This window comes from Anabrus simplex, chromosome 8 (genome assembly GCF_040414725.1).
Source record: "Anabrus simplex isolate iqAnaSimp1 chromosome 8, ASM4041472v1, whole genome shotgun sequence".
NCBI classification, from domain to species: Eukaryota; Metazoa; Arthropoda; class Insecta; order Orthoptera; family Tettigoniidae; genus Anabrus; species Anabrus simplex.
Genome location: NC_090272.1, coordinates 215,851,228 through 215,878,778, shown reverse-complemented (window position 1 = coordinate 215,878,778; position 27,551 = coordinate 215,851,228). Strand labels below are relative to the sequence as shown.

At 39.7% G+C, this 27,551-nt stretch overlaps 1 protein-coding gene across 1 annotated transcript in view; it reads left to right on the top strand.

Annotated features, from left to right (window-relative positions):
* The window catches only part of LOC136879371 (chromosome-associated kinesin KIF4B), a 174,446-nt gene that overhangs the window by 109,940 nt on the left and 36,955 nt on the right, over positions 1–27,551 (top strand). The window contains exon 8 of the mRNA XM_067153187.2: positions 19,783–19,902. Coding sequence (XP_067009288.1) covers positions 19,783–19,902 — 120 coding nt within the window. The remainder of the gene's footprint in view (positions 1–19,782; positions 19,903–27,551) is intronic.

The window sequence follows — 27,551 nt, the reverse complement described above, 5'->3', positions numbered from 1 at the left end:
AGTAAATGCTTATTTAAACACCTAAAATATATTCTTTTTTAAGAAAATGTTTTACTTTTTGTTTCAGTATGTCTCGTTTGTTGGTAGTTAGTGTAGCTGAATCGCTGCCTGTGAGGTTAAAAGGACATTCTCTCGATTCAGAAATATCCTACACTAAACAAGGCATACATTTGCACCATTAAACCTTGAAAAATACACAGTAGCCAACAGTAGTGCAGCTGGAGGAGTTGTTTCAGTACAGTTTCATTCCTTCTTCACAGAATAAGCTGACACTTCCTAATGCAGTAAAATCCATAGTTAACATTGTTCAAGAGATAATTTAAATTTGATATAGTTGAATAATTATTCCAAAGTCCAGCTCCTTGGCTGAATGGTCAGGTCGAGGCCTTTGATTCAGAGGGTCCTAGGTTTGATTCCCGGCTGAATTGGAGACAGGGTGTTCGTGTTTGTCTCAACACATTCCCCTTCATAAACACACCACACCATACTACCAACTGTCGGAGAAACACTGAATGTATTCCTCCACATAGGATTGATGTTAGAAAGTGCATCCAGCCAGGAGATAAGGGGAAGTTCATATGTAAATCATAGTTTGCACCTGCAACCCCACCAGGGTTGCCGGAAAAGTGAGGAAGAAGAAGGTAATAGAAGTTTTTAAATGGTAATGGTGGCTATATTTTGTGACTCTTTAACCTTTATAAAGCGTACGTAGGTTATCTAAAACAGGGTTTTTTTTCTTCTCTTTCTATCGAAGGTTCGTGATCATTTTAGTCAATAAATCTCATTGTAGACCGTATTGGACATCAGATATGAACATTAAAACAAGAATAATACTTAACACCACCTTTCCAATACTTATCTTTCCTATATTTAGGAAATAAACATTACAACAGGCGTTGTAAGATGGGACATGTTTCGCTTAACAGTAGTAAGCATCATCAGCCGAAAATAAATCTTAGCCTAAAGTTAGGTCAGGGCCCTGAACCTAGTATCCTTAACATATATGGCACCCTAAGAATCAACATTTATATTTATAAAATGAAAATAGGCTTAAAACTAGTGTGAAAAAACATGGAATGTTACAACATGGCTAAGAGAAAAAACACAATCGAGTTGAGACAGAGGATAAGAACAGAAAGTAGGCTATAATACAGAGTTGGTAGTGAAATAATTAAAATCATTAGGATATCATTGTTACCAGTCAGTCAATCAGGATGATCAAACATAAAAACAAGCGTGAAAATATATAAGAGTGTTCATCATGGCTGAGTTAGAAAAAACACGTAATCGTGTTGTCAGAGGTAAAAACATAAGGTACAACATAGAGTTGGCAGTGTAGTATCAAACTCATGGCTGCCAGTCAGTTAATAAGAATGTTCATATATAACAAAACATAATGGTTATATTCTTTTAAGTGAAGAAATAATTAATCCCACTCTTGTATAGATACGTGAGAACGGGCGAGAGAAATTAATTATTATTATTAATTATTATTATTATTTTATGTCCGACTCGTTGGCTGAATGGTCAGCGTTCTGGCCTTCGGTTCAGAGGGTCCCGGGTTCGATTCCCGGCCGGGTCGGGGATTTTAACCTTAATTGGTTAATTCCAATGGCCCAGGGGCTGGGTGTTTGTGCTGTCCCCAACATCCCTGCAACTCACACACCACACATAACACTATCCTCCACCACAATAACACGCAGTTACCTACAAATGGCAGATGCCGCCCACCCTCATCGGAGGGTCTGCCTTACAAGGGCTGCACTCGGCTAGAAATAGCCACACGAAATTATTATATTATTATTTTATTATTATTATTATTTTATTAATTATTTCTTCACTTAAAAGAATATAACCATTATGTTTTGTTATATATGAACATTCTTATTAACTGACTGGCAGCCATGAGTTTGATACTACACTGCCAACTCTATGTTGTACCTTATGTTTTTACCTCTGACAACACGATTACGTGTTTTTTCTAACTCAGCCATGATGAACACTCTTATATATTTTCACGCTTGTTTTTATGTTTGATCATCCTGATTGACTGACTGGTAACAATGATATCCTAATGATTTTAATTATTTCACTACCAACTCTGTATTATAGCCTACTTTCTGTTCTTATCCTCTGTCTCAACTCGATTGTGTTTTTTTTTCTTAGCCATGTTGTAACATTCCATGTTTTTTCACACTAGTTTTAAGCCTATTTTCATTTTATAAATATAAATGTTGATTCTTAGGGTGCCATATATGTTAAGGATACTAGGTTCAGGGCCCTGACCTAACTTTAGGCTAAGATTTATTTTCGGCTGATGATGCTTACTACTGTTAAGCGAAACATGTCCCATCTTACAACGCCTGTTGTAATGTTTATTTCCTAAATATAGGAAAGATAAGTATTGGAAAGGTGGTGTTAAGTATTATTCTTGTTTTAATGTTCATATCATTTTAATCTCCGATTCAGCCAAATGGAAAAGCGACATTGTGCTCATCTCGAACCAGTCCCTCAAGTTCTTCATCCAGGAGATACTTCTGTTTCCAGGTCTCTGTTGTCCTGAGATCTTCCCCTGCATCACCGACTTAGGATCCTGTACTTTTCATTCCTCATCATGCGTCCGAAATATTAAAGTTTCCTCTTCTTGATGGAAAGGAGTACTTCGGTCTTCTTGTTTAGTTTTTCAATCACCTCAACAATCCTTACTCCTTCAGTCCATGAGGTACGTAACGTCCGTGTATAGACCCACCATTCGAAGGCTTCCAGCTTCTTGCACAGGCCCTGGGTTAGAGTCCACTCTTCCATTCCATACAGTAGTGTGGGGAATACATAGCCCCTGACCACTCGCAACCTCAGATCCAGATTGATATTACTGTTGCTGAGGACCTACTTTATGTTAATGAAGGTATTTTGTGCATGTTCTATTCTCGCCTTGATCTTTTGGCTGATAACACTGACTGACTCCTCGCTGGATTTCAATCTCTTCAGACAGTCCGTCTTCCATGTGAACTGTGGCTTTCTGGTTCCAGTACAGATTTGCGATGATGTGGGTGTCTCTGCTGTCGAGACTAATCTTCCTTGGCACTTCTAACAGTCTAGCGTGTTGTACTTTACCAAATAATACCTTTTCATAATCAATAAAACATGCATACGCATCCTTGTTCATATCATGGCAATGCTGTACCAGGACCTATATGCAGTACAGTGCATCCTGAGTCCCAAATCCATTTCTGAACCCAAATTGCATTTCTGAGGGTGTCCCCTTGTATCTAACATAAATTCTGCCATGGACAATCTTCAGAACATGGTTCATCAAGCTGATTGTATGGTTTTCTTCACATTCACTTTGCGTTGGTTTTTCCATTTATTTTAATAGTGATCACGGCGGACTTAAGCCAATCGTTTGGAATTATGCCTTTTCTCTACACTGCGTTGAAGAGGTCTGTTAGGATGTCATTGCCATTGTCCATCAGCTTTAAGTTTTTCACATACACTTGATCTGGCCCTGCGGCCTTACCACTCTTCAGTTGTCAAACATCTCGTTGCACCTCCTCCTCCAAAAATGTCTCAACCAGTGTCTGCTTCAGCCACGCAGTGTTGCTCTGGTCTGGCGTCCTCAAGTAGCTGCTCAATGTACACCTTCCACAGCTGTGTCTATTACCAGTCGGTTCTTGTTGACTAGCATGTTGGTACAGTGCTTTCTATTTATTCCCAACGTCTCTTTGATCTTCTTGTGCAGGCTGAAGTTGTTATGTCTCTTTTGTAGTTTTTCAATCTCCAGACACTTTGATGAAAATCATTCTTCTTGAACGGCTTTGATCTTGGCTTTTATTTCCCGATGTACCTGGTCGTATCACTGTAGGTTACAATTCTTCCATTCCATCTCTCATCCATTAAGTCCAGAATCTCATTTGTCATCCATGGCTGTTTCTTCCTCCTCATACCTGTTGTCAAATGCTTTATCTCTGTCATGACATATATCTGCCCACAACTCTTCCACATTGTGCTCCTTTTTCATCAGTCACTTCAGCCCCAACCCCAACTCTGTGGCGAACCTCAGCTTCTTTGATCTTGCTTGTTCTGTCCTTGGCCCTTGAGATGAATCTTCATGTTCCTAATCACTGGGGTTGTGATCTGACGCGATGTCAGTTCCTAGGTATACCTGAACTGCCTTGAAACTGCTCCTGAATCTCCAGTTGACAAGGATGTAGTCACTCTGTTTCCTTTTTTTACTTAAAGTGTAGAGGTCAGAAATCGAATGGGGGAGTTTACACAGGAATTATGCAATGACTAAAAAACTGAAGTAAACTTGTGATAAATAATACGTCAAACATGAGTTTACATGACATACAGTAGATGTTGATTCCCATAGGGAACTTGAAATATTTGTCCCGAATGAGTAAATTTATAATGCCGTAATGCCAATGTAGTTGGGAGTCAACACCTATGTCGTCTAATGGCCAGGCAGGCATCAATTTTTGGAAATGAGACAAAGTCTCTCATAGTGCATTGGCACTGCCGGTGGCTCCAAGTAGCCTACGCAGTGGCCTCCATGGTATGCACTAGCCAAGCGTCTTGGTGGGTGTGCTATTTACCAACTGATGAGCCCAATTAGCACACTGGGGCGAAACGCTGGCAAGCAGGAAGGAGTTAGCTGGAAAATTTATAATGTCCAATAACGAACCTACTACATTGGTATTACAACATTAGTTTATTTATCAAATTATCTGAAATATTTCATACCAAATTAGTAAAATAATATACCATTTTGAGCATTCTGGAGACTTTTCTCCAAACTCCATGCCGTCTTATTAAAGTTCAGATGTTGTGGCAGTACTGATTAGCTCAGAACTACCACTGCAGAATTGAATATTGTGCTAAAATGTGCTCATTTCTTGCATAGATAATCACAGGTCAGATCAGAAGCACCCTACTATCGTATGTGATAGTAGAATGTACTATCTGCAACTGTCTGGCCGAAACTTGGGTGGCCTGCTCCAAACACGACAGACTAAGGGAGAACGAACGGTTTAGGTTGGAGGAGTTCTTCCTTAAGAGGCTTGGTGAAACCTTTGTGAAGTAAATGACACATAAATTCACCAAAACGCTGATGCCTTGCAGGTGTGGCAGGGGACTGCTAAAGGATATTGCCCAGGCAGAAAACCCTCTACAGTGTTAGTTCTAGCAAGCCATCTGAACAGAGTTGACGAGCCTACCATGACACCTGGGAAACTGGAGCTGGAAATGATGATGAATTTCATAAATAAGCGTATCTATATTTTACTCTTTAACCGCTTTTATCAGAAGATGCCAGTAAACAAATCATCCTCGTCAGTTAAATGTCCGCCTAAATGGTTAGAGTGCTGGATTTTGATCCAGGGGTCCTGGATTTGATTCCTGGCCGGTTCGGGGATTTTAACCCTCATTAGTTAATTCCGATGGCCCGGGGTTGGGTGTGTGTGCCAACTTCATCATTAGAATTCATCATAGGTGGGGCCACATCCTCATACGCACAGGTCGCGTATACAATCTCAACTAGAAAGACCTGCATCAGGCTTCTTCGGAAGCCATACGCCATTATTATCAATTAAATATAATCATTTGCATTCATTGTTTCGTCCCATATGATGCCTTTTTCTGAGCCTTCTTTTGTATTAGATATCCTGATCTTTTAAAAATTGTTCGTGAATTTTTGTTTTTGTTTTTGTAATCTGTGCTCTTGGACGAAAATATCTTTACACCGATCTGTTTCCAGGCCAACTTTGCTTTATGGGAGTGAGAGCTGGGTGGACTCAGGATATCTTACTCATAAGTCAGAAGTAACAAACATTTAAGTAGCTAGAATGAACGCTGGTATAAACAGGTGGGTACATAGGCAGGAGGTTACTTGGAACAATGCTCAAAGGCTGAGTTAGGAATGACTTGATCGATGAAGCTGTATGCATGAACTCTTTCACTGTCTTAGTCAGACTACTTGTTTACTCCACAGTGTTCTGAAAACTCACGCACATAAGAAGTACAGACATAGACGGAAAATTAATTTTCTTTAAAACTACAAAAGTCACTCGAAAAAAATTAATTCAAAGAATGTTCCGTAAAATTGTCGGGAATATATATTTTCAAACCTGCTTGCCCAGAAAATTGTAGTTTATTGGGGATAGGAACAGACTCTACCGATTTGGGGAATTTACAGGAGTGTGAAGTCCCGTCACTACCACCTGTTGCCAGTAAAACAATATTGAGAATACCACTGTCTTCTCTATCATGATTGGTGTTTTCATCATCACTAGGTTCACCTGAACCCCTTTAGCTCGGCAATGCAATACTTAAAGCAACGTTATTTCAAAGAGAATATCTTCATGATTCCAACGGTGTGCAACAGATGGCATTTGCCTTCATTTTTGGCTACAATCAAAGCAATTAAGGCAAAGCTGAACAAGTCCAAGTGCATACTCGGGCAGGTCACGTGAGACTAATGGAGGAGGATAGGTTAACTGGGGGAATAAGGGATTCATCAGTGGGTGGTACGAGAAGTAGAGGGAGACCAAGATGATGGTTAGACTCATTTTCTGATGATTTGAATATGAGAGATATAGAACTAAACGAGGCCAAAGAGCTAGTTACAAATACAGGATTGTGGTGACATTTAGTAAATTCACAAAGGCTTGCAGACTGAACGCTGAAAGGCGTAACAGTCTGTAATGAAGATTTATGATGTATGTATCTGCGCTCATGCACGAAGAATCCATTGTTCTATGGCGGGGATTCAGATGCCACCCATTTCCCATAAAATTGGTGGAGATCTGAAACATCAAGCAGGTGTAAAACTGATTTAAGCTTGCCTAGTATTATGACCGGAACTGTATTGAGACGTAAATTGATTTCTCACAGCCTCTGCTAAATGACCATGAAAATTGTTGAGAACAAGCATGGCTGGTTTGCAAAGTAGAAGTTCCAGAGCATCGATCTCATACTACTTTCAGCCACTCTTTCATTAAATCTGCTAACATTTATCCTTTTTTGTGCACTCATGAGACAATGCCTATAGGAAGATTGTACTGTTGCAGAGCTTTCTTTCAAAAGCAATGAAGGGTAGTAGCTTTCTACCATCTGCCTTAACTGCGAACATTACGGTTCAGCGTAGTTTCTCTACACCTGCCATTTTAATTAATACCCTGAACACTCTGTTTGTATACATAATTGTACTTCATGGCATATCATAAATCTCTGGTCCACATTTCCAATTTGACATAGAAGTAAAAAAAAAAATCTCATTTACCATATTTACTTTCGTATTTACCTCCATTGCATATTTTCCCTGCATCATTTTTTTTTTTTTTTTTTTTTTTTTTTGAGACTGAAAACGGGATTTTATTTTTTCGCACGTAATTTCCCCATCCCGTTTACCTCAATTACCCTAACGTATCTGCCAATGTTCAGAAATAAAAAATGATGGATTCTCAGCTAGATCAAGCCAGCCACCAAGCCTATGGTTGAGAAGGGAAGGGGAAGGAACAGGAAGCGGGAACAACCAACAGAAAAAAAATATGACATTGTAGGACCAATTACACTTTAAATGAATTCTTCAATCTTGCAATGTCATGGAAAATACATCCGTAACAAAACCATGCTGAAATGGAGGAGCTGGAATATGTGATAATCATACTATGGATTTTAAGGCAGTAAATACCATAAAAATATACATTTAAAATGATGAAATAGACATTTAAAAAAAGCACCAACAATTCCTTCCTCTTACATGCTAATGCAACCACAAAATAGCATCGCAAACTACTTTCTCTAAGGATGTCATTCTGGCAGTGACCCAGTTTCTGCTGGGGACCAATCCAGAGGCAATGTAGTATTTTCATTGATTTCCTGAGGCTTTCTTTGCATGGTTTTCAAATACCTGTTTCTCATTGTTCCTCCAATATTGGCTGATACTATGAGAGGGAATCAAATATAAACGGGATCGTATTATTTATTTAAATTCATTTATTGAAAAACACAAGGCAATTACAATTTCTTTTTCCACATAGTTTCCTGCTTTGGAAATGCATTTGTCCCAGCGTATGGGCAGCCTTTTGGTACCCTCATCGTGAAAAGAACAGAGTCGTGTCACCAGCCACTTGCACACGAAGTCTTCCGCACTCTCGGCATCTTAAAAATCGTTGCCCTCCAAGAGCTTCTTTAAGCGGTCCGAACAAATGAAAACTGTAGGGCGATAAGTCCGGGCTGTGAGGAGGATGATCAAGTGTAGTCCAGTGTATTTCCTGTAGCTTGGAGACAGTTAGAGCTGCAGTATGGGGACGTGCATTGTCGTGCAGGAGGCTGACCTATCGAATCGGTTGGTCTTGTCTTTTGCGGTGATATGCAACCCTCGCCTTGTTCACATCTCGCAGTAGTAAGCAGCATTGATTGTGCGCTCATGCAAAATATCAATACGCAAAATGCCTCACTGATCAAAAAAAAAACCCGGTTGCAAGAACCTTGCTAGCTGATAGTCGAGTCTTGGCTTTCACTAGTGTTTCCTCCCTTTTCCTCCGCCACTCCTTACTGGCTTGTTTGGATTCGGGAGTGTAGTGGTGGATCATTGTTTCATTGCAGGTGACGATTCAACTCAAAAATGCATCACCTTCTTCCGCAAACCTTGCTGTAAGCATCTGACAGAACTCCAAACGTCTCAACTTCAGATTTGTGGTCAAAAGGCGAGGGACCGATCTGGAACACACTTTATGGAACTGTAGGTTGTTTGTGATGAGTGCTTGAGAGCTCGCATAACTGATTCCGATTTGATTTATTCTGCAATTTCTGATATTCTCGCCCATTGATCATCGTCAATAATGTCTTTAACTGCACAAATGTTTTCTTCTGTGATGTTGGTCCGAGGACAGCAATCGTGTTGCTGATTTTCCACATGTTCTTGCCCTTCCTTGAACTTTTTATGCCGGGTAAACACAAGTGTCCTTGACAATGTTTGATCACCGAAGTGTGCAGTCAATCTCCGGTAAATTTCCGCAGTTGTAACTCCTTCACGAGCAAGAAATTACAGACATTTATTAACACCAACACCATAAGAAAGGAAAGAGCCAACAACAATTACAACCTTGTCATTCAAATTCAGTGGAAGGGTGCACCTGTACTCCGACATTTTGAGCGTTATATCATAAAAAGAAAGAAAGGTTCCACCTAATCAATACTTATTTATCATCACATGTATGATGCAATATCACATGTGTAATAGTACCGGTTTCGACCTCTTACAAGGTCATCCTCAGCTACATTAGAATCCTATGTTTGCATTTTTTATATTATGCCTCATTCCTAAAAGCTTTATGACATATTCTGAAAATTTAACAACATTATGTTAATTACACTTTTGTTAAGAGTTCCAATGTTACAATATAGCTAAATTTATGACAAGTTAAACACTCTTGTTACATAATATAATGACCTAATGTACACATGTAATTATAATAAAATGGATTCGTCTTTTCTTTCTAATGCATAATGTAAGAATAATTTACCATAGGCTTTTGCCTATTCAGTTAAAACAAGTTCAATTCTTATAAATGTTTAGTCATATATGAGGCGATCTTTGTTGATATTTGTGAATATTACAGTAGTAAATTAGCAGTAAAATACGCCAGCCAAGTGTAAGTGTGCTAATGGCTCAATAAAATATATTACTTATCTATGTTAAAATATTAGCAAACATGGTTGAACATGCTTAAATGCTCTTTTGAAAGTCTAAAACAGTTGATAACAATAAATCTTGCGTTGTTTTTGTGTTACGTATTACATTGAAATAATGTGAAATTTGCCCATTATACAAACATACACTGACTGACAGAGCAAATGCAACACCAAGAAGGAGTGGTCAGAACTTTATGCCAATTGCAGGGTAGACTGACATCACTGAGGTATGCTCATGATGTGAAATGCGCCGCTGTGCTGCGCACGTAGCGAACGATAAATGGGACACGGCGTTGGCGAATGGCCCACTTCGTACCGTGATTTCTCAGCCGACAGTCATTGTAGAACGTGTTGTCGTGTGCCACAGGACACGTGTATAGCTAAGAATGCCAGGCCGCCGTCAACGGAGGCATTTCCAGCAGACAGACGACTTTACGAGGGGTATGGTGATCGGGCTGAGAAGGGCAGGTTGGTCGCTTCGTCAAATCGCAGCCGATACCCATAGGGATGTGTCCACGGTGCAGCGCCTGTGGCGAAGATGGTTGGCGCAGGGACATGTGGCACGTGTGAGGGGTTCCGGCGCAGCCCGAGTGACGTCAGCACGCGAGGATCGGCGCATCCGCCGCCAAGCGGTGGCAGCCCCGCACGCCACGTCAACCGCCATTCTTCAGCATGTGCAAGACACCCTGGCTGTTCCAATATCGACCAGAACAATTTCCCGTCGATTGGTTGAAGGAGGCTTGCACTCCCGGCGTCCGCTCAGAAGACTACCATTGACTCCACAGCATAGACGTGCACGCCTGGCATGGTGCCGGGCTAGAGCGACTTGGATGAGGGAATGGCGGAACGTCGTGTTCTCCGATGAGTCACGCTTCTGTTCTGTCAGTGATAGTCACCGCAGACGAGTGTGGCGTTGGCGTGGAGAAAGGTCAAATCCGGCAGTAACTGTGGAGCGCCCTACCGCTAGACAACGCGGCATCATGGTTTGGGGCGCTATTGCGTATGATTCCACGTCACCTCTAGTGCGTATTCAAGGCACGTTAAATGTCCACCGCTACGTGCAGCATGTGCTGCGGCCGGTGGCACTCCCGTACCTTCAGGGGCTGCCCAGTGCTCTGTTTCAGCAGGATAATGCCCGCCCACACACTGCTCGCATCTCCCAACAGGCTCTACGAGGTGTACAGATGCTTCCGTGGCCAGCGTACTCTCCGGATCTCTCACCAATCGAACACGTGTGGGATCTCATTGGACGCCGTTTGCAAACTCTGCCCCAGCCTCGTACGGACGACCAACTGTGGCAAATGGTTGACAGAGAATGGAGAACCATCCCTCAGGACACCATCCGCACTCTTATTGACTCTGTATCTCGACGTGTTTCTGCGTGCATCGCCGCTCGCGGTGGTCCTACATCCTACTGAGTCGATGCCGTGCGCATTGTGTAACCTGCATATCGGTTTAAAATAAACATCAATTATTCATCTGTGCCGTCTCTGTTTTTTCCCCAACTTTCATCCCTTTCGAACCACTCCTCCTTGGTGTTGCATTGTCACTGTCAGTCAGTGTATAAACACATTAAAGTATTTAGAACATTGCAAAGTATGCATAGACGCAAATGTCTGTTTGTAGTTTAAATTAACAAGTGACAGCACATTCTTATGTTGTTTTAAAAAACTGATGAACATGCGAGTTAAAATTCTGAATTTGCATACGCCTTAGCCGATACACTTTGTGTAAAACTCAACCACTTTATCTTTCTAATTTTGTTTTCGTGACTTGCACCTGGCTTGTTTGACTTGGCTGATGTTCTGAAAATTGTTAAATTTGAATGACAAGGTTGTAATTGTTGTTGGCTCTTTCCTTTCTTATGGTGTTGGTGTTAATAAATGTCTGTAAGTCGAAATAAACGAATTAGAAATTTTGAATATAAGTTGCGTACTATTGTATGAGTTCTGAAATAATCTACGTACTGTTGTGGAGTGGTTGAGATGTATGCTGCTTGGCTGTCTGTCGCGTATTGTATCTCGTACTTCTGGTGTTGGTGTCGCCTGTTGTGAGGGGGGTGGAGGGGTGAGTGGGGGGAGCTTCGGCGTGTATATGGGTGGAGCCATGTATGTCCGCTGTCTGCGCTATAGCTTGCGTATGACGTTGTTTGTTGACTAATCTGAGGTAATCATTCTTTATGATGGGAATAATCTTATTAAATAAAATATTAGTTTTCTCAGTTATTTCATTAATACTGTAATTGGGGTTTGTATATTGATCAAGTAGTAGTAGTTCTTGCAAATTTCATTTCTGTTGTGCTTAGTTTAGTGACATACGGTACGGTACCGGTATCGTAATTAGGATACGTCTGAAAGTAGTTCAAAATTACTGTAGTGTACTGTACAGTAGTATACGAGTAATATCCTATTAGAATTTAGTGTGATTATTTTATTATTGTAAAATATTTGTGTAGTACTGGTGTAGTAGAGGTATTCGTAGAAACTCTTACTAAAATACTGTTGTAATTAGAATAGGCTTAATTGCAGTTTGGAATTGTGTAGTTCTTGTGTAGGCTATTATTTTCGATATTCAGTAATTAACAGCTGTTTTTATCCTGTCAGGGGTTGTAGGATATAAAAAAATAGAGCACGACTAAGTAGTATTGTAGTGTAGTCGTATATTAATTACCTTATTGTTGTGTACTATCCCAGACAATATATCCCTCTGTTCATTTATTTTTTTGCAAATAAGTTATTTTACTTTTTCATTTCATTTTTTCCCCGTAAAGAATGGCTAAGGAGCGCGAGTGTACTTACTGTGGATGTGGCGAGGCATTGAGGGGTATGAGGGTGGAGTTGGAAAGTTTGAGGGAGATAATTAGGATTCTCACAGTAGACAGGAAGGAAGATAGGACTCCCTCAAACAATGTACAGGTTACAGTAGGTGTACAAGAGGGAGGGGAAGGAAAGGGAGGAGTTATAGAAGACAGGTGGTCTAATGTTGTATGGGGAAGGAGATTGCAGGCTAAGGGCTCTATTCAGGATCAGAATTCAGGACAGGTGTCTGTGCGAAATCGGTACGAGTCACTCCAGGTAAAACAACAGAGGGAAGATGAGGGACAGGGAACTGTTGCTGAGATGTGTGGAAGTAGGAGGAAGGGAAAAGGTAGGAAAGGAAAATGTAGAGTAGAGGATAGGAAAAGACAGGTGGAACAGGGTCATGGGAAGGAGAAAAGGGAGGAGGCAGTAGCTTCTGCAGCTATCAGGAAAGATAGGGCTGACCAGGAGGGGAGGGGATCAAATGAGGTGGGTAGGGTTGAGGCTCTGGTCATGGGGGATTCCATCGTTAGACACGTGGGGAAAGTGTGTGGAGGAAAGGGTACCAGGGTAGAGTGTTATCCAGGAATTAGGTTGAGGCAGATGTTTAGGAAAGTAGAAGAGAGGGGAAGGAGAAGGTGGTAGCGTTTCACGTTGGTACCAACAATGTAAGGCAATTTGATATAAGTACCAACATAGTTGGAGATGTGTGGGATCTGGTAAATGCAGCACGGGTGAAGTTTAAGAAAGCGGAGATTGTTATTAGTGGAATACTGTGTAGAAGGGATACTGACTGGAGGGTGATTGTGGATTTAAATGAGACTATTGGAGTGGGTATGTGGGAAACTGGGAGTGAAATTTCTAGATCCTAATGGGTGGGTAGGAGATAGGGATTCTGCGCTCAGATGGCCTTCATTTAAACCGCAGTGGTACGTATAAGTTAGGAAATTTGTTTGGAAGTGTAATAGGGAGGTACATTCAGGGAAACGGGATGGCCTAGGGAGCGGTGATAAGGGAACAGGGAACTGGAAATCAAGTAGGGATGACATAAAATTGTTAGTGTTGAACTGTAGAAGTATTGTAAGGAAAGGAATAGAATTAAGTAATTTAATAGATATATATTTACCAGATATTGTAATAGGAGTTGAATCATGGCTGAGAAATGATATAATGGATGCAGAAATTTTCTCACGGCACTGGAGTGTGTATCGTAGAGATAGGATGGGAAGGGTGGGAGGGGGAGTGTTCATTCTGGTGAAAGAAGAATTTGTAAGCTACGAAAAAGTTAAAGATGAGACACATGAAATTCTGGGTGTAAGGCTCATTTCTAAAGATAATAGGCAACTTATATATTTGGAGTGTACAGATCGGGAAAGGGTAGCACTGACGCGGATTCAGAATTATTTGATAGGATAGTCAGCTATGTGGGAAACGACGTGGAAAGAAATGTGATTGTAGCGGGAGATCTGAATTTGCCAGGTGTCAATTGGGAAGGAAATGCGAACGACAGGAAGCATGACCAACAAATGGCAAATCAGTTAATATGGGAGGACAGCTGATTCAGAAAGTGATGGAACCAACCAGAGGGAAAAATATCCTGGATGTGGTGCTGATAAAACCAGATGAGCTCTATAGGAAAACTGAAGTAATAGATGGTATTAGTGATCATGAAGCTGTTTTTGTCGTAGTTAAAAATAAATGTGATAGAAAGGAATGTCTTAAAAGTAGGACTGTTAGGCAGTACCATATGGCTGATAAAGCAGGCATGAGGCAGTTTCTAAAAAGTAGCTATGATCGGTGGAAAACGGTAAATAAAAATGTAAACAGACTCTGGGATGGGTTTAAAGAAATTGTTGAGGAATGCGAAAACAGGTTTGTACCATTAAGGGTGGTAAGGAATGGTAAAGACCCACCTTATTATAATAGAGAAATAAAGAGACTAAGAAGGAGGTGCAGACTGGAAAGAAATAGAGTTAGAAATGGCTGTGGAAGTAAGGAGAAATTGAAGGAACTTACTAGAAAATTAAATCTAGCAAAGAAGGCAGCTAAGGATAACATGATGGCAAGCGTAATTGGCAGTCATATGAATTTTAGTGAAAAATGGAAGGGTATGTATAGGTATTTGAAGGCAGAAACAGGTTCCAAGAAGGACATTCCAGGAATAATTAATGAACAAGGGGAGTGTGTATGTGATGATCTTCAAAAGGCAGAAGTATTCAGTCAGCAGTATGTAAAAATTGTTGGTTACAAGGATGATGTCGAGATAGAGGAGGAGACTAAGGCCAAAGAAGTAATAAGATTTACGTATGATAACAATGACATTTACAATAAGATACAAAAGTTGAAAACTAGAAAAGCGGCTGGAATTGATCAGATTTCTGGGGATTTACTAAAGACAATGGGTTGGGATATAGAACCATATCTGAAGTATGCTTAAAGTAAATACAAAATTTTTTAATATTCCACCTACTCAATACAAAAAAATCATGTGATGTTTTTACAAAAACATTACAATGACATTAAAAAGTACTAGTTTCGGTCCACTGTGGACCATCATCAGCCTAGCCAAATTACAACAGTAAAAGACATAGTGATAAAAATAGTATGGAGAAATGAGAGGATCTAAAAGGATGGGATGGTGGTGGAATGACAGATAAAAGTGAAAAAACCGTATTTGCGAATAATGATAAAAGTGACAAAAGTGTTCACAATGACAAGTAAAATCTTGTGAAGTCACGTAAAAACTCTTGATAAGATAGTCAGGTTGGCAGTTGCTCCTCTGTTGCACGATTGACATATATAACTACGTATATGCTTCTAGAAAGTTGTAGATGTAAGTTCCACTTTTGCGTAGAGGGAAGAATTGTCCAATGAGACTAGCACCAAATTAAAATTGACAAAGTTGAACCTGTTCTATGGTGGAATTAAAGGCTTTCTGTGTTGAGCAGAAGTCTCAGATCAATCGGGACCCCAATGAACCTGGGGAAAGAAGATAGTATTAACGCGGGTAATCGAGAGCAAGCGAGGCACCGGAAAATATAAACGATGACTCACCTTGCGCTGCGTGGAACAAACTTGCTGGATTGAATGCAACTTACGGAGTGAGCATGGCGCGGAGTAGATCAGCAGGAAAGGGGGGGGGGGTGAATACGGAGGGGAGGAATGACGTAAGTGGTGGAGGGTGGGAGGGATGGGAAGGTTCAAGGCGGGGTGGACGGGAGAGGAAGTGAAGGTGTTTGTACTGTCGGGGGACCCTTAATTGACTTAAAGAAAGAATTTTGAACGACCGAACATGACCCAAACATGACTCTTTTTCCATCTTCACTTATGTCAATGGAATTCACAAGATCACCAACGTTTTAAAGAAAAAAGGTATGAAGATAGCCTTTAAAACCAACAACAACAACACACAAATTTTACATAACACATCTCGTGTTAATAAAATAAATAGGTACACAAAATCAGGCGTCTACAGGATTAAATGTAATACATGCTCTAATGTTTCTTATGTGGGGCAAACCGGCCGGAGCTTCAACATTAGATATTTAGAACATTTCAATGCAGTCAGGTACAACAAATTTTCAGCTATCGGCCAACATATGGTCGACTATAATCACAAATTCACGAATATTGAAACAGACATGGACATTCTCAAAATAGCTAAGAAAGGACCTCTACTCAATATAATAGAGAACTTTTACATTCATTTAGATCAATACTTTAATGCCAACTATAACCTTAACGAAATAACTGAGAAACCCAATATTTTATTTGACCTTTTCATTACTTATTACAGAAAAAACAAATCGGTTAATTCCATTATTCGAAAGATCAAATCCCGACCCAAAACTACACTGGTGAAACTAGATCAACCCAAGAAAGATTACGAAACTTTCACTTTTAATAACACGAGTATATATTCTCTAACTAATATCTTTAAAAAGCATAATCTTAAAATAGTTTTCAGAACTACACATAATAGTAGGCACAGCATACATAACACCAAGACAGTTAACAGTAATAATAAATATCTTCAGTCAGGAGTTTTTTTTTTTTTTTTTTTTTTTTTTTTTGCTATTTTGCTTTACGTCGCACCGACACAGATAGGTCTTATGGCGACGATGGGACAGGAAAGGCCTAGGAATGGGAAGGAAGCGGCCGTGGCCTTAATTAAGGTACAGCCCCAGCATTTGCCTGGTGTGAAAATGGGAAACCACGGAAAACCATCTTCAGGGCTGCCGACAGTGGGATTCGAACCCACTATCTCCCGGATGCGAGCTCATAGCTGCGCGCCCCTAACCGCACGGCCAACTCGCCCGGTAGTCAGGAGTTTATCGAATTAGTTGTAATAACTACTTTACAAGTTACATAGGGCGTACTGGTAGAAATTTTATGATCAGATATAATGAATATGTCAATGCCATCAAGCATAATCATTTTTCTGCAATAGGTTAGCACATGCACGTGTACAAGCATACATTCACGGATATATGGTTATATATGGTAAATTATTCTTACATTATGCATTGGAAAGAAAAGACGAATCCGTTTTATTATAATTACATGTGTACATTAGGTCATTATATTATGTAATAAGAGTGTTTAACTTGTCATAAATTTAGCTATATTGTAACATTGGAACTCTTAACAAAAGTGTAATTAACATAATGTTAAATTTTCAGAATATGTCATAAAACTTTTAGGAATGAGGCATAATGTAAAAAATGCAAACATAGGATTCTAATGTAGCTGAGGATGACCTTGTAAGAGGTCGAAACCAGTCCTATTATACATGTGATATTCCATCATACATGTGATAATAAATAAGTATTGATTAGGTGGAACCTTTCTTTATTTTTATGATATTTGGTGGCTATCAATACGGAACAAAAATAAAAATTTATAAATCAAGATATTAATTTTGAGCGTTACTGGCGAAACAGCGGGAAATATCTAACCGTACGCTCTTCCCACTCCTAACGGTCCTGCCTAAACATAGCAGAAGCGCGGGGCCAGTCCTACCAACTGTTGATGTTCAGGAACAAAAATCCTTTTTATGTTTGATCGACCTTCGTACTTCAAGAATAGTTCCTTCATATCTTGGACTGATTCATTGTCTGTTTACATAGACCCTTGATGACTTGTTTCATCATTTCTTCACTTGTATAGTGGCAGAATGAAATAATCGATGACACACGACGTGCTTCTCATAAAACTGAACTCTCAATATGGATACGAACAAATCCAACTACACATTTTGCCTGACTTGAAATACAGCCATTTTCGTACTGGTTGATTTTAAATGGTTCATTTTCTCTGGGGTCCGGTGGCTCTGTAAAAGATAACACATGGAATTATTAATAGTTAATGTATTTCTCTGCTTTCTGCTGGATAAAAAAAGGAAGAAATCAGTTATTCATAAAAAAAATAATAAATGGGGTAGTAAATGTGAATGTTGGAGTGATGACGAAAGCAACACATTGGAATGCTGCTATATCAGAGGAAATGGAAGCATGTAATAAAAAAAAGTTCCATGAAGCCAGCCCCATGGTCTAGGGGAAGTGAGCCTACCTCTCACCCAGAGGCCCTGGGTTCCATTCCCGGCCAGGTCAGGGATGTTTACCTGGATCCAAGGGCTGGTTCAAGGTTCACTCAGCTTGCATGAAAACAGTTGAGGAACCATCTGATGGTGAGAAAACGACCCCAATCTAGAAAGCTAAGAGGATTTATCGTGGTGACTGTGTGCTATGTCACGCCGTATTCTGCATGCCTTCCCAACTAAGTATTTTTAATTTTCCACCTTGTCGATACATTAATTGCTTAAGGCAACTTATTGGTTAAAAGTGGTACATGTTTCATGTATTATTAACATCTTCAGCCACATAACACGGTTTAGATGAAAAATTCATATAATGACAAAGTATCAGTGCTTTGAGAGAAAATGTATAATTTTTTTTACATATACTTTTTCGCTCGCTATTTGCTTTACATCGCACTGACACAGATAGGTCTTATGGCGACGATGGGACAGGAAAGGCCTAGGAGTGGGAAAGAAGCGGCTGTGGCCTTAATTAAGGTACAGCATTTGCCTGGTGTGAAAATGGGAAACCACGGAAAACCATCTTCAGGGCTGCCGACAGTGGGGTTCGAAACCACTGTCTCCTGGATGCAAACTCACAGCTGCTTGACCCTAACCGCACGGCCAACTTGCCCGGTCATAAACGTTTTAAGAAAAGAATACTCATCAGGACATATTCTCTATGGACTATTGTACAAGTGTTTCCTTGACAACTGCTTTCAATTGTAGAAAGAATTTATATATTTTCTCTTGAGTATTTTGTTTTTAATCTTGTCATTTAATCTTCTTATGCTAATTTTAAGGACATTTTCTCTCAAAGCATTGATACTTTGTCAATATATGAATTTTTCATCTAAACCGTGTTATGTGGTTGAAGATGTTAATAATATACGAAACATGTACCACTTTTAACCAATAAGTTGTTTTAAGCGACTAATGTATCGACAAGGTGGAAAATAAAAAAAATACTTAGTTGTGAATCTGTTAAAGTGCTATACGGACCATGAAGCTGATTTTATGTAATTCTGCAAGCCTTTTAATTGAGGAGAGATTGCTTGGTAGGCCAAAGGTCCATCAGGGCTGTAGTGCCAGTTTTATTAAAATTCAAATTGAAGTGTTCATGCTGGGGGAATGATAAAATTGTCCATAAAAAATAAGAGGACCAGGCAAGTTGGCGGTGTGGTTAGGGACACGCAGCTGCGAGCTTGCATCCGAGAGCTAGTGGGTTCGAGCCCCTCTGTCGGCAGCCCTGAAGTTGGCTTTACATGGTTTCCCATTTTCACACCAGGCAAGTGCTGTAGCTGCATCTTAATGAAGGCCACGGTCGCTTCCTTCCCACTTTTAGCCCTTTCCTATCCCATCGTCGCCATAAGACCTATCTGTGTCGATGCGACGTAAAGCACAATTGTTTAAAAAAAACCAATAAGAGGCATATTTTAGGCATTTACTAGTCAAATAGGCAGTTATTTGCATTAAAAATTTCACGTATAATACTCCCGATACCTCAGAAAGAATAATTAACCTGAGAAACCACATTTTCAATTCAAGAATTAAAATAGGAATTTAGGCAGAAATCTGCAACCTAGTGATAATGAATCATCTGAATAATGTGACAGTGTGTAACTAGAACAAATGCTTTATATTACCCTTCCATAGTTAAGGAATGTTTTATGTTCTTCAGTGACACTCTTGTAATTATTATTGTTGTAGTAGCAACATAAGACCTCTGAGAAGGAGCTTGAGACGGCTGCCACTGATGGAAATGAACAGTCCAGACACGTCAACCATGAGTACAATGAATGTGTCCACCTCTATGGTTATGACATTAAGGTAAATATAAATACATTTTTCAGCAAATAATAATTAACCTTTCTTCACATCTCTAGCCATAGTTTTTCACCACTCATTGAATAATTTATTTCAAAGATGGTGGTAATAGTAGCTGAAGTGATGTGGGTTGAGGCAAGCCATAGTTCTTCACCACTCATTAAATCATTTACTTCAAAGACAGTGGCAACAGTAGCTGAACTGATTTGGGTTATGAGATCAGTATGTTTCAACTTTTCAGCTTAATCTTGCAGTGATGTGAAATCAATATTTCTACCAACGTTCTCATGAGGGGGTGTTGAGAACAATTTTTCTTGACTCACTAAAAAGACACTATAACTAATGTATTCAAGTAATGGAAAGAATCAAAGAAGTAATGAATCAGGTCACGAATAGAAAGGTAAAAATATGTGTTTTTAGTCTGCTACAATCTGTATTCATCTTTCTGTTTGCCTCTTCCCTTTTCTTGTGGCTTTCTGCGTATCCTACACTTTCCATATTAATACCGGAGATCTTTCATAATGGCCTCTCAATGAGTTTTGAAGCATGGAATCAGAAACAAACTTGTTGGGGCCTGAGAACAAACAGATATAAATAAATTGGGACTGATGAAAAGAGAACCAATCTGTTTGAAGACAGTAGTGTAAGAAGATGTGAAGATTGGCCTTTAGTATTTTTATGTTTTTTTTGTCTCCTCTTTCTACTATAATGGCATGCCATTGTGTTTATCTTATTATGCAGGACTTAACTGATATATTCACATCATGTTTTCTTCAGGTTATTTCAAGTGATGTGGGGAACTCTTATCATTCAGTCTGTTTTTATGAAATAATCAACGTTGAAGACAAAAGGAATTACACATATTAATGAGATGCTGATTAGAGAGTGGAATGAAGTAATTCCACTACATTTTAAAACTGCAATGTTGAAAACAAGAAAGAACTGCAGATATTAATGAGATACTGATCAGATAGTGGAGAGGAAGTAGTTCCACTACATTTTCAAACTGTTTTCCTCAGAGACCTGATACATACTTCAAACATACATTTATCTTCATTGTAGACCAATATGCCTGTCATCAGTCAGTCTACAAGCCTCTGTGAATTAGCTGTGCACCTTCAAAATTCTCTATTTGCAAATGACTCCATGGTCTGATTTTATTCTACACTTTATTATCCTTAAATCATTTAAAACTAAGTCTCACTTCTGCTATCTTGGTCTCGCTCTGTTTCTCTTACCCTCTGTAGCAGATTCCATTATTCTTCTAGATAGCCTATCCTCCTCTGTTCACCTTACATGACCCCTCCACCAAAGCTACCTTATTTACACAGTTCCATCCATCAAGGTCATTCATAACTTGGCCTTTATCTCCTTACTCAGAGTACTCTTCTGCCATTATTGCCACATGTTTTTGCCAGCAATAATTACTTGCAAAAGTATACTTAAAAAGAGAGAAAGGAAAAACACTGCTTCATTTTTTGGCATAAATATCTTATGGATGGGGGTCGTCTGAAAATTTGCACCATGAAATTAGCGATACAAAATGTGTATTACATAAAATCAGCTTCATGGTTCGTATCGCACTTAAACAGATTCACAACTAAGTATTTTTTATTTCCCACCTTGTCGATAAATTAGTTGCTTAAGGCAACTTTTAACCAATAAGAGGCGTCTTTTAGGCATTTACTAGTCAAATAGGCCATTAATTGCATTAAAAAATTCACATACAGTATAATACTCCTAGTACCTCAGAAAGAATAATAACCTGAAAAACCACATTTTCAATTCAAGAATTAAAATAGGTATTTAGGCAGAAATCTGCAACCAGTAAGTTGCCTTAAGCAACTAATGTATTGTACCCGTAAAAATGTGTTCATATCTTTAAGGCGCTTGATATTAAATGAACGAGCATGATTCTTAATCAAGGGAGTGGCTTTATCATTGGAGCTGGTACAGAGAGAGGTATAGTTATCAATTTGAGAGATTATTTTGATAAATTGAGTTTATTGGTCATCAAAAGCAAGTTCATATCACCTTCGTACAGCAGCGTGGAAGTGTCGTGGCTGGTTGGTACCTCCAAGTCCTGGGATGGTGCTGAACATCGACTGGGCAGGGACCACACCTGCTCGGATGAGGAGTTCTGGAATGTCTGGAGGTTCTGGAAATGTCTCGACGTTCTGGAAGTCTCGACGTTCTGGAATGTCTCGAAGATTGGCACACGTTCCTGGGTTCGATTCGAGACGTAATTCACACCTGAATTTCCTGCACGGCACTCCACACATTCAGGGCGCTGTCTGAACAGATATGACCCTTTAATTATGGTTATTGCACTCTAGATATTAAATCGAAACGGTCTGGAATAATCACTTGAAGAACAAGTACTGGTAGAAATGCAAGTTCATAATGCAAGCTCACTATAAGTCAGAATGTTCTAGAGGATTACTGTCACTGCAGTCCTAAATGCATAGTTCTGAAGATTTAAAACATATTGGCAATGAACTGAATAAGTAGCACTCGGAAACTGTCCTGTTGCATTAATAAGCGAAGTGAATAGCCATTAAAGAAAATAATATTCGAAAGAATAAGTCTGACTTCATAAATTATGGATCACTCAAAATACTGGAAAGTTCTAGGCTTTCTGGAAATGCGATATGCGTATTCTGAATTGTCACAGTCTTTAAGAATCAAAACATAAGTCCCTGTGCAGCACTTGGAAAGCATTGCATATTTCACAATTAAACGTAATGTTGAATGTCCCCTAAGTTCAATGTTCCAGAAATTGATTCAAAAATATAAGTTCGAATAAGTTCGAAACGTAAGTTCAATGCGATACACAACACACGTGAAATTCAATCGTCGTCGAATAAGTAAGTCCTTATGTGGCACTTCAAAAAAAACAAAGTTCCAATGTGTAGAAATAACAAAGTTCCAATGTACCAAAATGTTAAAGTCCCAACACGACACTCGAAGAAAATAAAGTTCCAACGTGTCGAAATGTTAAAGTCCCAACATGACACTCGAAGAAAATAAAGTTCCGATGACAATGTTCCAGTACGTCACCTTAAGAAAATAATAGTCTTATCGCAACACTTGGCGAAAATAACTAAGTTCCAATGAGACGCTTCAGAAAAAAAAACAAAGTTCTTATATGGCACTTTAAGAAAACATCAAAGTCCAATCACAACACACGAAAAAAACAAAGTCCCAATGTGGCAATATGACAAAGTTCCAATACGATGCTCTCAAAAGTAAAGTCCCATTCAGGCACTTCAAGAATATGATAGTCTTGATACAACACTTAGAGAAACTACCGAACTTGGATTTCGCAGACTGTCGACTAGAAGTTCGACACGCACAACACTTCTCTTGTCACCCGTGTCACAGAGACGGCGGAGTGACAGACACTGAATTCGTAGGTCGGGTGAGCCTCCTTTTATACACGTTCGCATGGAAGTGTCTAGAACTCTGGTACTATCTACCCTTATAACTTCTATAATACTCGGTGGATTTTCTTGAAATCTGAAGAGATGATGTCCATTGTAGAGGCTTTTAAGTTGGCAGTGTCAAAATAGCGATGAATTAGCTCAAAAATGTACCTTTGTGGACGAGCTGGATCATTACCATATATGGTAGCGGATAGCTGGCTTACGGCGGCCACGTCACTCGCTGGGTACGTCACTGCGTTCGGCGGGCTGCCTACCTTCCACCTCGCGCGAAGTTCAACAAACATATTTCGAACTTCTGTCGTAGCGGTGTTCCCGGTACATGTCCTCCCCTCTTAGGGCAAAGAAAATTCGACAAGGATTTTCTTTAGGCTTCTCTCTCGAAGTATGTTTTTAGGCTAGAAGCGTTATATATTCCCTCGGCGGTTCCATGATGTGTGTTCTTGCTTATGCTCTGCATCTCCATACTATGGAATAGGGACGTTTTTTATAAGTGGAAGTATCCTTGACATCTAAATGATATTTAAAATCTTGGATCTCTCCGGGTTTATCATTGAACACGTCTGGATAAGTTTCGAAGATTTCCTTGAATGAATCCGCAACATCTTTGTTGGCCACTGGGTCTTCAATCACACTGATTACGGAGCTGACATAGTCTGGACCGTCGTCGTACATCTCATCTACCAGGGGTACATCTTCGACGGGTCCTACTTCTTCGGGATCACCCTCTTCATCTCCGACTGGTGCAGCATCGCTATTTCCACCATCGAATTCTTCTTGCGGGTTATCTATCCCTTGTATCCGACCGTCGTCTCCTTCGATCAGCTGTAATTCTACAGGGTCAACGTTATAAAATGTAATGACATTTGCTGTGTAATCGATCACTCCTCCATATTTGATGAGAAAATCCGATCCAAGGATAACATTGAATTTCATCTGAGAGATTACTAGAAAAACATGCTCAAATTGAACATGTCCCACGACGAATTCCATAAACGCTTGTAGTGTACATTTAATGCACTTATCTGGAACAATCCCTTTGATCCTAAGTTGGGAAACAGGCATCACAAGTACATCACGTCTCTCCTTTATGGCTTCTAATAGTCTGGCTGAAACATGTGAGGCTTGAGCTCCTGAATCTACCAATGACATAACTTTAATATTGCCAACCCTAATGGTGATTACTGGCAGGCTACGTTGGATTCTTGGCCTAGACGGTGTCATGTTTTCATGGAGTAGTTCCGTGTCCTCTACGTGCCAAAAATGTACCTGAGTTACGCAGAGCGGCTCTTCCCTCCTTCCATTTTCAGGCAATCTTCTTAAGAAAATATTGGAGGTTTTTTTTTTTTTTTTTTTTTTTGCACCCGTTGTGTTGGGGTTCGGGGCAGGTGTTTCGTTTGTCTTACCAGCGGCTTGCTGATACTCTAGCGAGGCGGCTCCTTCTTGATCCTCGCCCTTTCGCTGTTCTTTCAAGTACTCTTGAGTTTCTCGCCATCGTCTATGCAATTCATCTCGATAAGAAACCCTATCCTCTACTTGTTGGGCCTCTGTTGGCTTTTTCCATGTTAATCTATTTTGGTATGGCACTTTCCCTCGGTCCGGCCGTCCTTTATACCCTCGATATCGGGAAGGTGTGTTTCGTGATGTAGGCCGTTCCTCTGGTACTTCCGGATCTGGACGTCCTTGTGTCACAATGGCGACAGGACTGGTAGTCATTTCTTTAGTCTTACTCCCTTTCGGTAAACATTGAGCGTGGGCTGTGTCCAATCTACGAAGTATCCCATCCATTTGTTCTAAAGATTGTATGTTAGCAGCTACCAAAATCTCCTGAACTTGGGCTGGGAATTGCAACGTGATCGCCTGGATCAGCTCTCGCTCAGGCAATGGTGGATCCAAAAATTGCATCTTCTTAAGTTGCCCGATGAAATAATCTGAGTAATGGGATGTGTTTATAGAAGTATTGTACTTCTTAGCATACAACTGCAACTTAATTAAATGTTGCGTCTCTGAATTCCAAAAACGCTTCAATAGAGCTTCCTTGAATTCAGAATAAGTGTTAAAGCAAGATTTAAAAGCGGAATACCATGATAGAGCGCGTCCCTCTAGTAACTTGGAAACGACACGAAGCTGTCGATCAGGACTGATTTTATTTTCTTGAAAATATTCTTCAGTGTTGAGTAAAAATTCCCTAGCGGTGTATTCCTCCTTCCCAGAGAATTTAGCAGGTTTTTCATCGGTCATTCGGATGATAGTGGTAATGTTTGCGTTTTCATTAGTTTTTAATAGACTAGAAGAAAATAAGGGAGTATCCTTCAGTTCTAAATTAGAGACTTTACTACCAAGGGTTTCTATCTGTCCTTGTAGTTCTGTTTTAACATCCTTCACCTGTTGTTTAATAGTATCTTCTACTACCTTAACTTCATCTTGGAGATCCTTTTTTAATTCGGATACGTCTCGACATATACGCGTAACCTGAGTGTGTGTAGTATCTAATTGAGATGTAAATTTTTTTATCAAACTTTCCCTGTTTACTCTTTATAAGACTGACTTCATTGTTTACTCTTTGAATGTCATTTTTAAGCGTATCTCTAAGGTTCTCCTGAATAGAGACTATTTTAACCTGGGCTAAAGATAATTGTGAATGTGATTCCTGTAACTGAGTTTTTAAGCCTTCCATCTCTTTAGCGATTGCCTGAGAAGTGGGGAGAATGGCTTTGAAGTCATCTTTAAGAAGAGCTACAACTTGGGTTTTAATTTCTTCTTTCATGACCTCCATGTTACTTTTCAATTGGTCATTGATTTCGGAAAATTTTTCATCTACCCTAGCGTTGGACTCTTTAAATTTTTGTTCAATGCGAGCACCAGCCTGAGTAAGCCTTTGTTCTAGGTTGGCATTCGCTTCTACAAACTTCTTATCTACTTCAGCATGAATTTGAACTACGGATTCCCTAAGTTGACGTTCAAGGTTAGAACTAGATTCATTAAGCTGATGTTCAAGATTGGAATAGACTCATTAAGCCGATGTTCGAGATTAGAATTAGACTCATTTAATTGTTCTCTCAATGACTGTTCAAGATTAGAACTAGACTCATTAAATCTGCGTTCGAGATTAGAGCTAGACTCACTAAGTCGGTGTTCTAAGTTTTCAGTTGCTACATTCATACTGAGCCTAAGGGCTTCAATCGCTGCCATAATCTCCTCCATTTTATTAAAATATATAACGCTAGTACCAAGTACAGAAATAATGATTGACACACTTCAAAAAAAAAATTGAAAGATTTTCGAAACTTGCATTCAGTCAAAAGTTCAAAGTCTTAAGTCCTAGTGCCAATGTTTCAACACACATTAATTAAACCAAGTCTTTGCAAATCACCTCTACCAAATCACTTAAATTATGCACTTATATTTCGGTTAAGTTAGTGTCCACTGAAATTTGCAAACACTCCTATTCTGCTTGAATTTAGTCACCATAGTTTGAGCTGTATGTAAGTCTTTCATGTTAAGCTCCAATGAAATCGAGCCCCACGTTGGGCGCCACGTATACTGCCTCCTCTCTGTACCCGTAAAAATGTGTTCATATCTTTAAGGCGCTTGATATTAAATAAACGAGCATGATTCTTAATCAAGGGAGTGGCTTTATCATTGGAGCTGGTACAGAGAGAGGTATAGTTATCAATTTGAGAGATTATTTTGATAAATTGAGTTTATTGATCATCAAAAGCAAGTTCATATCACCTTCGTACAGCAGCGTGGAAGTGTCATGGCTGGTTGGTACCTCCAAGTCCTGGGATGGTGCTGGACATCGACTGGGCAGGAACCACACCTGCTCGGATGAGGAGTTCTGGAATGTCTGGAGGTTCTGGAAATGTCTCGACGTTCTGGAAGTCTCGACGTTCTGGAATGTCCCGACATTCTGGAATGTCTCGAAGATTGGCACACGTTCCTGGGTTCGATTCGAGACGTAATTCACACCTGAATTTCCTGCACGGCACTCCACACATTCAGGGCGCTGTCTGAACAGATATGACCCTTTAATTGTGGTTATTGCACTCTAGATATTAAATCGAAACGGTCTGGAATAATCACTTGAAGAACAAGTACTGGTAGAAATGCAAGTTCATAATGCAAGCTCACTATAAGTCAGAATGTTCTAGAGGATTACTGTCACTGCAGTCCTAAATGCATAGTTCTGAAGATTTAAAACATATT